Source organism: Taudactylus pleione, unplaced genomic scaffold (genome assembly GCF_031769625.1).
Source record: "Taudactylus pleione unplaced genomic scaffold, aTauple2 ptg000220l, whole genome shotgun sequence".
Classification (NCBI taxonomy): domain Eukaryota; kingdom Metazoa; phylum Chordata; class Amphibia; order Anura; family Myobatrachidae; genus Taudactylus; species Taudactylus pleione.
The window spans coordinates 80,331-95,711 of record NW_028284622.1 but is presented as its reverse complement, the minus strand read 5'-3'; the positions used below and the strand labels follow the sequence as shown (position 1 = coordinate 95,711).

The following is a 15,381-nucleotide window of genomic DNA, read 5'->3' as shown; positions in this document are numbered from 1 at the left end:
ACTGAAAGCTCCGAACCTGTAACTTTGCTGGTAATACTGGCGCTTGCAGTCTTCTGAACTCTACTGGGTGCTGTTCCAGCGACGTTACTGCGCCAAGGTGATATTAGGTCATGCATGCACAATGCGGAGCCCTGGGGAGATGGAGCAGTTTACACTGAGCCCTCTTCACACCCCGGGAGCTGAGCGCGCCAAAGTCATCTGAAGATGGCGTCAGATATCAGAGTCTAGCTTCGTTTTTACAGAGCCCCCTGCTCAGCCCACTAACAGCCATCACAGAGCTTGTCAGACTCATTCAGAGTAAGTCCTGGGATGACCATTACCCGGGGTGTGTGCCGCTGGGAGGGAGGGTGAGATGCTGACTGTGCCGGTCTCTCCCCAGCCGAGGGCCAATGGTTCTGTCACTGCTACGTGGAGCACAGAGCATTTATCATTGTTAAGGGACCTGTCTTAGCTTTGTTTTCTGTGACTGTCCATTCACTTCTCATCTGCAGGGTCCTCATCTCACTCCGGCTCGCCCCCCTCTTTAACCCCCTCTGTCCCATATATTAAGTGACAATTACAGATACTCATCGCTGCCCCACTGAACGAGACCGCATCACTTGTGCATTCCCAGCAGAGGCTGTTATAGGGACTTGCAGGGAACTGTATTACATTTACTAATGACGATTTTCGGCAGTATTTCAAGAGGCAATACTATAAAATGCAAAACACACCTGGTTTTGCGTTCAATATAATTGTCCTTTTAAACCCCATGGGCAAAACCTGCATCTTAGTAAACACACCCCTTAGAGTTTGATGGCACAAAAGAACAAGCTGGTCATATATTACATAACATTCACAATTAGTGAGTTGCAATAACTGCAATGCATTATAAAGTGCATTCTATTTAGGTGAAAGCTCAATTATTTTATTGTCCTCATAGACGTCGTTCTGTAGGCAGCTATGGAATGTATGGGACAAAAACTGTCTGTAGCCAATCAGATCATCAGAACCTTCAGGGGACTACATCAACCACCAGTAGCCAATCAGAGCATTAGAACAGTCATTGGACTAGATCAACCTGTAGCCAATCAGAGCTTTAGAACAGTCATAGGACTAGATCAAGCTGTAGCCAATCAGATCATCAGAACATTCAGGGGACTACATCAACCACCAGTAGCCAATCAGAGCATTAGAACAGTCATTGGACTAGATCAACCTGTAGCCAATCAGAGCTTTAGAACAGTCATAGGACCAGATTGCCCTGTAGCCAATCAGATCATCAGAACATTCAGGGGACTACATCAACCACCAGTAGCCAATCAGAGCATTAGAACAGTCATAGGACCAGATCACCCTGTAGCCTATCAGAACATTAGAATATTTACACATTTCCTGACACCAATCCTTTAGCAGCTGCTGGATCATGTCCTGATTATTACATTCTCACACTGGGAGCCTTTGGGGGGTGCTGCAGAAGGAGATGGGAAACGCAGTGTTGGGTCATAAGATTCGGACAGGACTAGGTGGCCGGTGGTCAGTCAGACATTAATACCAGAGAGACCAGACGTCATACATACAGGGATATGGCTATGTAAGAATCTTCACCATGTCAGTAAAGAGACTATTCCGTTCAGGTATCAGATCCTATGTACAAGCCAGGCACTGCCGAAAGTCACAATAACCTAAGAGCTTGTGTTTGTATCATCACCTTAATGTATATTGTTCTAATGCCCAGTTCCATGCCAGCATAAAACAAACCACTAATTATACATTGTAAGATCATAGTGATGACAAACATCTGTCCTGCTGGTAAGTGTTATACAGAGTCACCTCTATACAGGGGGTATTTGTGAGATCACTGTGATTCAAACATCTGTCCTGCTGGTAAGTGTTATACAGAGTCACCTCTATACAGGGGGTATTTGTGAGATCACTGTGATACAAACATCTGTCCTGCTGGTAAGTGTTATACAGAGTCACCTCTATACAGGGGGTATTTGTGAGATCACTGTGATACAAACATCTATCCTGCTGGTAAGTGTTATACAGAGTCACCTCTATACAGGGGGTATTTGTGAGATCACTGTGATACAAACATCTATCCTGCTGGTAAGTGTTATACAGAGTCACCTATATACAGGGGGTATTTGTGAGATCACTGTGATACAAACATCTGTCCTGCTGGTAAGTGTTATACAGAGTCACCTCTATACAGGTAATATTTGTGAGATCACTGAGATACAAACATCTATCCTGCTGGTAAGGGTTATACAGAGTCACCTCTATACGGGTGATATTTGTGAGATCACTGAGATAGAAAACATCTGCCCTGCTGGTGTTATACAGAGTCACCTCTATACAGGTAATATTTGTGAGATCACTGATGATAAACATCTGTTCTGCTGTTGTTATACAGAGTCACCTCTATACAGGGGGTATTTGTAAGATCATAGTGATACAAATATCTATCCTGCTGGTGTTATACAGAGTCACCTCTATACATGGGGTATTTGTGAGATCACTGTGATACAACATCTATCCTGCTGGTAAGTGTTATACAGAGTCACCTCTATACAGGGGGTATTTGTGAGATCACAGTGATACAAACATCTATCCTGCTGGTAAGTGTTATACAGAGTCACCTCTATACGGGTGATATTTGTGAGATCACTGAGATAGAAAACATCTGCCCTGCTGGTGTTATACAGAGTCACCTCTATACAGGTAATATTTGTGAGATCACTGATGATAAACATCTGTTCTGCAGTTGTTATACAGAGTCACCTCTATACAGGGGGTATTTGTAAGATCATAGTGATACAAATATCTATCCTGCTGGTAAGTGTTATACAGAGTCACCTCTATACAGGGGGTATTTGTAAGATCATAGTGAAACAAATATCTGTCCTGCTGGTGTTATACAGAGTCACCTCTATACAGGTAATATTTGTGAGATCACAGTGATGACAAACATCTGATGAAGACTTAGACAGGTGATATTGGCAGGAATCCCTAACGTGTAGAATAAGGACGGTGTTGAGTCAGACTAATGTACAACTGCCGCCTCCATCCCGCGCCCAGACGACCGACCAAGGAGCACAAATGAATATAACCATTTGCGTTGTTAGCGGCTGCGAACTGTCACGTTTTGATGAATGGCTTCAATTTGGCATCTGCTTTATCCTGTCATTCCTGATAAGACCACCTCATATCCCCATGGAAGCTGTACCAGCCTGTATACATTACTGTCAGTGTACAGGGCAGTGAGTGTGGGCTTTGTGGGAGGGAAGACTAGACCTGCAAGTGTACTGAGAAGACAGGGATAAAATAAAGGCTATCAGGACTGAGGATTCGCTGCAGGAGGAATGATTAGAGATGAGAGCAAAGGACTGAAGGGAGAGAGATAGACAGAGACACAGAGAGACTGGGGACATATATCCAGCCAGATGTATTACAGTATAGAGATTTATTATACAGAACCCACTAATAAAACAGCTTTGATTACATCAGATCATAGCATGGGCTCCTGAACACGTAGGCACCACAGCAGTTGTGACACCAGCAGCTATGATATGGAGTCCGTGCACCGGTTATGATGAAGGTGGTCTTACCTTTGGTAGTCTCTCAGGGTCACCTGGATGCCTGGGAACCACCTTCTGCAGTCTCTGAAACCCGTAGTCTATTGTAGGTTCATTTAAAGCTGTGAAAATAGTGGAAATTGATTAGGGAATCATTTTGTGGTCATAAAAGGAAAGAAGATATAAAGTGTAGCACACGCAATGACCCAACAGTATGGAGGGATGTCTCTCTGAGACCAATTATAGGGTGGGCTGGATTAACAAAGGGTCTTACTGATCTGCAACTACAAGCCCCCATAACCCGACCACAAATATGCAGATAGCAGCTTTACCAAACAGGCACCACTCAAGCATTAGGACCACAGAAAGCAGTTACACAGGTACACAGACCACATAGACATGAGGAACACAGGTAGACAGCACATAGACATGAGGAACACAGGTAGACAGCACATAGACATGAGGAACACAGGTAGACAGAGCTTAGACATGAGGCGCACAGGTAGACAGCACATAGACATGAGGAACACAGGTAGACAGCACATAGACATGAGGAACACAAGTAGACAGCACATATACATGAGGAACACAAGTAGACAGCACATATACATGAGGAACACAGGTAGACAGCACATAGACATGAGGAACACAGGTACACAGACCACATAGACATGAGGAACACAGGTAGACAGCACATAGACATGAGGAACACAGGTAGACAGAGCTTAGACATGAGGCGCACAGGTAGAAAGCACATAGACATGAGGTGCACAAGCAGACAGCACATAGACATGAGGAGCACAGGTTGACAGCACATAGACATGAGGCACACAGGTAGACAGCACATAGACATGAGGCACACAGGTAGACAGCACATAGACATGAGGCACACAGGTAGACAGTACATAGACATCAGGAACACAGGTAGACAGCACATAGACATCAGGAACACAGGTAGAAAGCACATAGACATGAGGAACACAGGTAGACAGCACATAGACATCAGGAACACAGGTAGACAGCACATAGACATCAGGAACACAGGTAGACAGCACATAGACATCAGGAACACAGGTAGACAGCACATATAACTATGTAGGTGATTATGGGGGCAATTCAGACCCGGACACAAAGCTGCGCTCTCTCGCTGTCAGGGGCGTGCACGCAAATTCCGCTATCGCACTGTCTGGTGTAAGGACGCCCTATATGTTTCAGAGAGAGGCGGCAGAGTGAGCGCACGCTGGTGTAATGATGTCCAGTTTTCTATCTTAGCACATGTCATCTCCTGGAAGTGTCTGATTAATCAGTAACATCGAGAACCATCGGAGCTGCACGCAGCGCTTGTGGTAGACCCTACCCCACCGTAAGCACTGCGATCACTGCAGGCTGAAATACAACCAAGTGACGTGTACAATGACACCTCCATGCTAATTATGCACACCCATAAAACGCTGTTTTGACGCCCAGACATGCCTGCATTCGCAGCACCACTCCCCCATTCATAAGCACCCACAAACGGCGCTGTCACTCAAAGTAGCGCTCAGACTGAGTTAAGAGTGCACGATTCCCAAATGCAATGACTGGTTCGCGCATACGCACTGCAATGCATACGCATGCGCAGACGGGTGACAATCGCCCATAGGGTGCGTCCGCGGCTTAGCGCCCGTGTCTGAATCGACCCCTATATCTCATATAAATGGGTTCATTGCATAGCAGCTGTTTTAACACAAAGGATACATGTCTGCACACAACTCCCAGGAACACACACAGTACAGCACAGTGCAATGATAAATGATATGTTACATTGTATTCATGTGATAATAGTGTATAAGATGTGGGTGGAAATGAGCTCACACAGGGACATGGAGGCTCCTTCTCTACACCTTCCAGCTCATTGTTGCACAGAATAATTCTCGTTCTGGGCGCGTTTTCCCCAAGCCCATACCCAAAGCACCAGCACCTTCTGTCAGGAGATGGCCAAGTCTGATCGCAGAAATCCATAACACATGTTCATGCAAATACATCATATATACTGTGTAAGGCTCCCGCCCATAGTGAATTTATCTGCTTCCGTTCCACAATAAAGTGGAGATGAGCGCAGATGAGTTTTGGTTTTAATTTTGGTTCCAAGTCATTATTATGTTTTGGTTTTGGATTTTTTTTTTTTAATTGCTAAAAAGAGCCAAAATCCTGTAACTTGGGTCCCTACTGCTCATCTCTACAACAGAGTACCCCCTTACCACCCTACCGCTCATCTCTACAACAGAGTATCCCCTTACCCCCCTACCGCTCATCTCTACAACAGAGTACCCCCTTACCCCCCTACTGCTCATCTCTACAACAGAGTACCCCCTTACCCCCCTACCGCTCATCTCTACAATAGAGCACCCTCTTACCCCCCTACCGCTCATCTCTACAACAGAGTACCCCCTTACCCCCCTACTGCTCATCTCTACAACAGAGTACCCCCTTACCCCCCTACCGCTCATCTCTACAATAGAGCACCCTCTTACCCCCCTACCGCTCATCTCTACAACAGAGTACCCCCTTACCCCCCTACTGCTCATCTTTACAACAGAGTACCCCCTTACCCCACTACCGCTCATCTCTACAACAGAGTACCCCTTACCCCCCTACGCTCATCTCTACAACAGAGTAACCCGTTACCCCCTACCGCTCATCTCTACAACAGAGTATCCCCTTACACCCCTACCGCTCATCTCTACAACAGAGTACCCCCCCTACCGCTCATCTCTACAACAGAGTACCCCCCACCACTCAGCTCTACAACAGAGTACCCCCTTACCCCCCTACCGCTCATCTCTACAACAGAGTACCCCCCTACCGCTCATCTCTACAACAGAGTACCCCCCACCACTCATCTCTACAACAGAGTACCCCCTTACCACCTACCGCTCATCTCTACAACAGAGTACCCCCTTATACCCCTACCGCTCATCTCTACAATAGAGCACCCCCTTACACCCCTACCGCTCATCTCTACAACAGAGTACCCCCTTACCCCCCTACCGCTCATCTCTACAATAGAGCACCACCTTACACCCCTACCGCTCATCTCTACAACAGAGTACCCCCTTACCCCCCTACTGCTCATCTCTACAACAGAGTATCCCCTTACCCCCCTAGCGCTCATCTCTACAACAGAGTACCCCTTACACCCCTACCGCTCATCTCTACAACAAAGTACCCCCCCTACCGCTCATCTCTACAACAGAGTACACCCCTTACCACTCCTCTCTACAACAGAGTACCCCCTTACACCCCTACCGCTCATCTCTTCAACAGAGTAGCCCCCTACCACTCCTCTCTACAACAGAGTAGCCCCCTACTGCTCCTTTCTACAACAGTGTACCCCCCCACCGCTCATCTCTACAACAGAGTACCCCCTTACACCCCTACCACTCATCTTTACAACAGAGTACCCCCTTTACACCCCTACCGCTCATCTCTACAGTAGAGCACCCCCTTACCCCCCTACCGCTCATCTCTACAACAGAGTACCCCCTTACACCCCAACCGCTAATCTTTACAACAGAGTACCCCTTTACACCCCTACCGCTCATCTCTACAATAGAGCACCCCCTTACCCCCCTACCGCTCATCTCTACAACAGAGTACCCCCTTACACCCCTACCGCTCATCTTTACAACAGAGTACCCCCTTTACACCCCTACCGCTCATCTCTACAATAGAGCACCCTCTTACCCCCCTACCGCTCATCTCTACAACAGAGTACCCCATTACCCCCTTACTGCTCATCTTTACAACAGAGTACCCCCTTACCCCACTACCGCTCATCTCTACAATAGAGCACCACCTTACACCCCTACCACTCATCTCTACAACAGAGTACCCCCTTACCCCCCTACCGCTCATCTCTACAACAGAGTATCCCCTTACCCCCCTTCCGCTCATCTCTACAACAGAGTATCCCCTTTCCCCCCTAGCGCTCATCTCTACAACAGAGTACCCCTTACACCCCTACCGCTCATCTCTACAACAGAGTACCCCCTTACCCCCCTACCGCTCATCTCTACAACAGAGTACCCCCTTACCCCCTACCGCTCATCTCTACAACAAAGTACCCCCCCTACCGCTCATCTCTACAACAGAGTACCCCCCCTACCACTCCTCTCTACAACAGAGTACCCCCTTACACCCCTGCCGCTCATCTCTTCAACAGAGTACCCCCCTACCACTCCTCTCTACAACAGAGTAGCCCCCTACCGCTCCTTTCTACAACAGTGTACCCCCCCACCGCTCATCTCTACAACAGAGTACCCCCTTACACCCCTACCGCTCATCTTTACAACAGAGTACCCCCTTTACACCCCTACCTCTCATCTCTACAATAGAGCACCCCCTTACCCCCCTACCGCTCATCTCTACAACAGAGTACCCCCTTACACCCCTACCGCTCATCTTTACAACAGAGTACCCCCTTTACACCCCTACCGCTCATCTCTACAATAGAGCACCCTCTTACCCCCCTACCGCCATTCTCTACAACAGAGTACCCCCTTACACCCCTACCGCTCATCTTTACAACAGAGTACCCCCTTTACACCCCTATCACTCATCTCTACAATAGAGCACCCTCTTACCCCCCTACCGCTCATCTCTACAACAGAGTACCCCCTTACCCCCCTACCGCTCATCTTTACAACAGAGTACCCCCTTACCCCACTACCGCTCATCTTTACAACAGAGTACCCCCTTACCCCACTACCGCTTATGTCTACAACAGAGTACACCCTTACCCCACTACCGCTCATCTCTACAACAGAGTACCCCCTTACCCCCCTACGCTCATCTCTACAACAGAGTAACCCGTTACCCCCTACCGCTCATCTCTACAACAGAGTACCCCCACTACCGCTCATCTCTACAACAGAGTACCCCCCACCACTCATCTCTACAACAGAGTATCCCCTTACACCCCTACGCTCATCTCTACAACAGAGTACCCCCCCATCACTCCTCTCTATAACAGAGTACCCTACCGCTCCTCTGTACAACAGTATACCCCCCCTACCGGTCATCTCTACAACAGAGTACCCCCTTACACCCCTACTGCTCATCTCTACAACAGAGTACCCCTTACACCCCTACTGCTCATCTCTACAACAGAGTATCCCCTTTCCCCCCTACGCTCATCTCTACAACAGAGTACCCCCTTACACCACTACCGCTCATCTCTACAACAGAGTACCCCCCCTATCACTCCTCTCTACAACAGAGCACCCCCCTACCGCTCCTCCGTACAACAGTGTACCCCCCCTACCGGTCATCTCTACAACAGAGTACCCCCTTACACCCCTACCACTCATCTCTACAACAGAGTACCCCCTTACACCCCTACTGCTCATCTCTACAACAGAGTACCCCCCCTACTGCTCATCTCCACAACAGACAACCCCCTTACACCCCTACCGCTCATCTCTACAACAGAGTACCCCCTTACACCCCTACCGCTCATCTCTACAACAGAGTACCCGCCCTACTGCTCATCTCTACAACAGAGTACCCCCCTACCGCTCATCTCTACAACAGAAAACCCCCTCTACACCCCTACCGCTCTTCTCTACAACAGAGTACCCCCCCCTCCCCTAACATGCTATTATTCAATGCTGGTATCAGTAATGTGGCTGTAATCATATCTATTGCATATTATGGTAGTGGGGGATGAGATTTGGGAAGATTGTCTTATTGGGGTTCTTAAATGCATTTTTATTTTTATTTTGAGACATGATGACTATTAAGTATTCGGCTTTGGGAGACAACTACAGACCATGTTTTTTGGATTTCCATGACAGCTGTGCTGCAGTGACAGTAATAAATGTGTTCTTTGCGATCTGTCCTGTTTCTGGTCCCCAACACATGGAAATGTGCAGCCGTGTACTAGGGTAGCTCCGCTCATTTCTGGTTAGAGGACAGGGCTGTGTCATTAACCCACCAGATGCCAGGACAGGCCAAGGCAGCGTCCACACTACACTTGTACATATGATCACTGCTGGATACACCACTCCCCCCCTCCTCCCTGATATCATTACTTTGTGATATCTTTTCCCAGCACATGATCAATAAGTCTTTTCCTTCTCGGCAATCTATGAGTAATGGTATGATGAGATCCCAGGGGGAGGGGGAGAGCGGCTTATCCTGACCTCTGACCTACAGCCCCACCTCCCCAATGTGTCACCTCATACTAACCAAGGATGAAGATAGATGACCTGATTTACACTAAACATGAGTCGCGGGTTCTTTCCCCAGTAATCTGTCAGCATCTCCCCAAACACCAACATGAGGCGACTACGTGAGACAGCGCAACACAAGTTCCCGGGGAATAGACAGAGGAACGAGCGGCCCATCTGGAGAGCAATCACCCTGCACTATAGCTACAGGCATGTAAAGGAGGTTTCCGCTAAATATTTATGTTACTTGAAATCCCCCAGATTACGATCCTTTTTCTGTTTTAGGGGGAGATTTATCAAAGCTCGGAGAGAGATAAAGCACCAACCAATCAGCTTGTAGCTGCCATGTTACAGACTGTGGAGTCTATTTACTAAGCCGTGTTAGGAGAGAGAGGGCCTGATTCAGAGCCGGACGCTATTTGTGGACGCTCGTTCTAAAAAAGGGGCCGGATATTTAAATTGAGCGCTCATTCTTTGCGGTCTGTGGACGCCTCTATGTCTGAGCGAGCTTCCGAAAAATGCGCTCGCTATTTTGTAAAGACGCCCCTTTGCTGTTCGCATCACACGTCATCTCCGGTATTTATTAGATTAATCGGGAACATCGAAAGGCATCTGAACTGCTCGCAGTGCTTGTGGTAGGTGTTTCTTACCGCTATCACTGCGAGCAGTTCAGGCTAAGAGACAACCCAGTGACGTGGTCGATGACGCTGCTTTGTTAATTATGCGCACCCATTAAACGCCCTTTTGACAGTTAGGCACGCCTGCGTTCGGATCTCCACTCCCCCGTTTTCAAGCACCTTCCCCTGTTACCACCCACAAACGGTACATTCTGTCAATCAAATTAGCAGCCCCTTGCTGTTTTACGAGCGCACGATTTCCGACCGCAATGACTGGTTAGCGCATGCGCATTATTACAACCCATACGCAGTTGTGCGAACATCGCTCAGAGCGAACAAGCACCGCTTACGAGCGGCTCTGAATCAGGCCCAGAGTGAAAAGTGATAAGAAAGTGATAAGTGCCAGCCAATCAGCTCCCAACTGTCATCTCACAGGCTGTGTTTGAAAAATGACAGTTGGGAGCTGATTGGCTGGTACCTTATCACTTTTCACTCTGTCTCCTAACACTGCTTAGTAACTAGACCCCAATGTTTGGAAATGACAGCTAGAAGATGATTGGCTGGTGCTGTATCTCTCTTCAAGCTTTGATAAATCTCCCTTTTAAGGCCCCCACACACAGGGTGATATAGCGGCAGATCCAATGGTTTTGAACGACATCGCCGCATTATTGTCCCATGTGTTGGCATGATATCATCCGCTGTGCGCTCCCGTGAGGTTGTCCGTCGCTCCTCCAGGTTTTTCTGCTTGTTCAATTGATCTGGGGGATCGAGGAACGATTCCCATGCAGCGTTATGAATGGGATCGCCCGCCGCATTGCAAGGTGCATATCGCACCGTGTATGGGGCCCTTTATTCTTGCAGAATAACTTTTTAAAGGCATCTGTTTCTCTGCAGCGCTAATCGTCGTACAGGGCGCTCGTTATTTATATTATGTACATAGCTCCAGCGTCTTACATCGTCACCACTGTCTACATCCTGCCTGAGAAGGAATACATTTCATTTTTGATTATTATTACCATAACTTTAATTTGCAAATCATCTTATTATCAGCTAGAGGATGTTCATTAGCGGGAGAAAAAACATAAACCGTACGAACTTCCCTCCTTCCCTCCCTATAAATGACACACAGATAGATGCAGGTCCTTATTACTGGTGCAAGCGAGACCTTTTACAGATCTATAGTATGTGAGTTTTTGTATTGAAATAGAATACTGTATTTTCCCATCGTTTGTGTTTTACACACTTTTCAGGCTGTTTATTCACATTTATTAATCATGGAGTCACTAAGCAGGAAGCTTCTACGTCCTCAGGAGCCTCGTGACTGCGCACTCTCCAGCCCGGGTAACCCCCGGAAATGCCCTGAGCGATTATATTCCAGGGACAAACAACTAAATAATAATAAAAACTATGGATGTGCCCCGACCCCTGTGTTTTGTTTTTGTTTTTGGATCTGTATCTTTTTTCAAAAAATGATAAAAACAGGTAAAACCACATAATTTGGGCCTGTTTTTGTTCCTACGGTATTATTAACCTTAATAACATTTATTCCCAATCATTTGCAGTAAATTCTGGCCACCTCACAGCTCACAATATTGATTTTACACTTTTTATTTTTTTTGTCCAGGACTTTGGGCCCCGGAGACCTGACCGAGGCAGCAGCGAGTGACGACACAGGCAGCACGCTACCAGCCCAGATGGACACAGGCAGCAGCCCAGATGGACACAGCAGGCAGCACCAGCCCAGATGGACACAGGCAGCACGCTACCAGCCCAGATGGACACAAGCAGCACGCTACCAGCCCAGATGGACACAAGCAGCACGCTACAAGCCCAGATGGACACAGGCAGCACGCTACCAGCCCAGATGGACACAGCAGACAGCACCAGCCCAGATGGACACAGGCAGCACGCTACCAGCCCAGATGGACACAAGCAGCAGCCCAGATGGACACAGGCAGCAAGCTACCAACCCAGATGGACACAGGCAGCACGCTACCAGCCCAGATGGACACAAGCAGCACGCTACCAGCCAAGATGGACACAGCAGACAGCACCAGCCCAAATGGACACAGGCTGCACGCTACCAGCCCAGATGGACACAAGCAGCAGCCCAGATGGACACAGGCAGCACGCTACCAATCCAGATGGACACAGGCAGCATGCTACCAGCCCAGATGGACACAAGCAGCACGCTATCATCCCAGATGGACACAAGCAGCACGCAACCAGCCCAGATGGACACAGGCAGCACGCTACCAGCCCAGATGGACACAAGCAGCAGCCCAGATGGACACAGGCAGCACGCTACCAGCCCAGATGGACACAGGCAGCACGCTACCAGCCCAGATGGACACAGGCAGCACGCTACCAGCCCAGATGGACACAGGCAGCACGCTACCAGCCCAGATGGACACAGGCAGCACGCTACCAGCCCAGAGGGACACAGGCAGCACACTACCAGCCCAGATGGACACAGGCAGCACGCTACCAGCCCAGATGGACACAGGCAGCAAGCTACCAGCCCAGACGGACACAGGCAGCACGCTACCAGCCCAGATGGACACAGGCAGCATGCTACCAGCCCAGATGGACACAGGCAGCAGGCTTCAAGCCCAGATGGACACAGGCAGCACGCTACCAGCCCAGATGGACACAGGCAGCACGCTACCAGCCCAGATGGACACAGCAGACAGCACCAGCCCAGATGGACACAACACAGCAGCCCAGATGGACACAGGCAGCACGCTACCAGCCCAGATGGACACAGGCAGCACGCTACCAGCCCAGATGGACACAGGCAGCACGCTACCAGCCCAGATGGACACAGGCAGCACGCTACCAGCCCAGATGTACACTGGCAGCACGCTAACAGCCCAGATGTACACAGGCAGCACGCTACCAGCCTAGACGGACACAGCAGACAGCACCAGCCCAGATGGACACAACACAGCAGCCCAGATGGACACAGGCAGCACGCTACCAGCCCAGATGGACACAAGCAGCACGCTACCAGCCCAGATGGACACAGGCAGCACGCTACCAGCCCAGATGGACACAGCAGGCAGCACCAGCCCAGATGGACACAGGCAGCACGCTATCATCCCAGATGGACACAAGCAGCACGCTACCAGCCCAGATGGACACAGGCAGCACGCTACCAGCCCAGATGGACACAAGCAGCAGCCCAGATGGACACAGGCAGCACGCTACCAGCCCAGATGGACACAGGCAGCACGCTACCAGCCCAGATGGACACAGGCAGCACGCTACCAGCCCAGATGGACACAGGCAGCACGCTACCAGCCCAGATGGACACAGGCAGCACGCTACCAGCCCAGAGGGACACAGGCAGCACGCTACCAGCCCAGATGGACACAGGCAGCACGCTACCAGCCCAGACGGACACAGGCAGCACGCTACCAGCCCAGATGGACACAGAAAGCACGCTACCAGCCCAGATGGACACAGCAGACAGCACCAGCCCAGATGGACACAACACAGCAGCCCAGATGGACACAGGCAGCACGCTACCAGCCCAGATGTACACAGGCAGCACGCTACCAGCCCAGATGTACACAGGCAGCACGCTACCAGCCCAGATGGACACAGGCAGCACGCTACCAGCCCAGATGTACACTGGCAGCACGCTACCAGCCCAGATGGACACAGGCAGCACGCTACCAGCCCAGACGGACACAGCAGACAGCACCAGCCCAGATGGACACAACACAGCAGCCCAGATGGACACAGGCAGCACGCTACCAGCCCAGATGGACACTGGCAGCATGCTACCAGCCCAGATGGACACTGGCAGCACGCTACCAGCCCAGATGGACACAGGCAGCACGCTACCAGCCCAGATGGACACAGGCAGCACGCTACCAGCCCAGATGGACACAGGCAGCACGCTACCAGCCCAGATGGACACAGCAGACCGCACCAGCCCAGATGGACACAGCAGACCGCACCAGCCCAGATGGACAGAGCACAGCAGCCCAGATGGACACAGCACAGCAGCCCAGATGGATACAGGCAGCACGCTGCCAGCCTAGATGGACACAGCACAGCAGCCCAGATGGACACAGCAGGCAGCACAAGCGCAGATGGAACAGCAGGCAGCACCAGCCCAGATGGATACAAACAGCACGGTACCAGCCCAGGTGGACACAGCAGGCAGCACCAGCCCAGATGGATACAAACAGCACGCTACCAGCCCAGATGGACACAGCAGGCAGCACCAGCCCAGATGGACACAGCAGACAGCACCAGCCCAGATGGACACAGGCAGCACGCTACCAGCCCAGATGGACACAGGCAGCACGCTACCAGCCCAGATGGACACTGGCAACACGCTACCAGCCCAGATGGACACAGGCAGCACGCTACCAGCCCAGACGGACACAGGCAGCAGGCTTCAAGCCCAGATGGACACAGGCAGCACGCTACCAGCCCAGATGGACACAGGCAGCACGCTACCAGCCCAGATGGACACAGGCAGCACGCTACCAGCCCAGACGGACACAGGCAGCACGCTACCAGCCCAGATGGACACAGGCAGCATGCTACCAGCCCAGATGGACACAGGCAGCACGCTACCAGCCCAGATGGACACAGGCAGCACGCTACCAGCCCAGATGTACACTGGCAGCACGCTACCAGCCCAGATGGACACAGGCAGCATGCTACCAGCCCAGATGGACACAGCAGACAGCACCAGCCCAGATGGACACAACACAGCAGCCCAGATGGACACAGGCAGCACGCTACCAGCCCAGATGGACACAAGCCGCATGCTACCAGCCCAGATGGACACTGGCAGCACGCTACCAGCCCAGATGGACACTGGCAGCACGCTACCAGCCCAGATGGACACAGGCAGCACGCTACCAGCCCAGATGGACACAGCAGACCGCACCAGCCCAGATGGACACAGCAGACCGCACCAGCCCAGATGGACAGAGCACAGCAGCCCAGATGGACACAGCACAGCAG

At 50.5% G+C, this 15,381-nt stretch overlaps 1 protein-coding gene across 1 annotated transcript in view; it reads right to left on the bottom strand.

The window, feature by feature from the left end:
• Positions 1-15,381, bottom strand: part of LOC148517328 (transcription factor COE3-like) — a gene marked incomplete at its 5' end in the record, with an annotated part of 118,172 nt that overhangs the window by 37,781 nt on the left and 65,010 nt on the right. Inside the window, one exon of the mRNA XM_088478834.1 lies at positions 3,594-3,682. Within this exon, the coding sequence (XP_088334960.1) occupies positions 3,594-3,682 (89 nt within the window). The remainder of the gene's footprint in view (positions 1-3,593; positions 3,683-15,381) is intronic.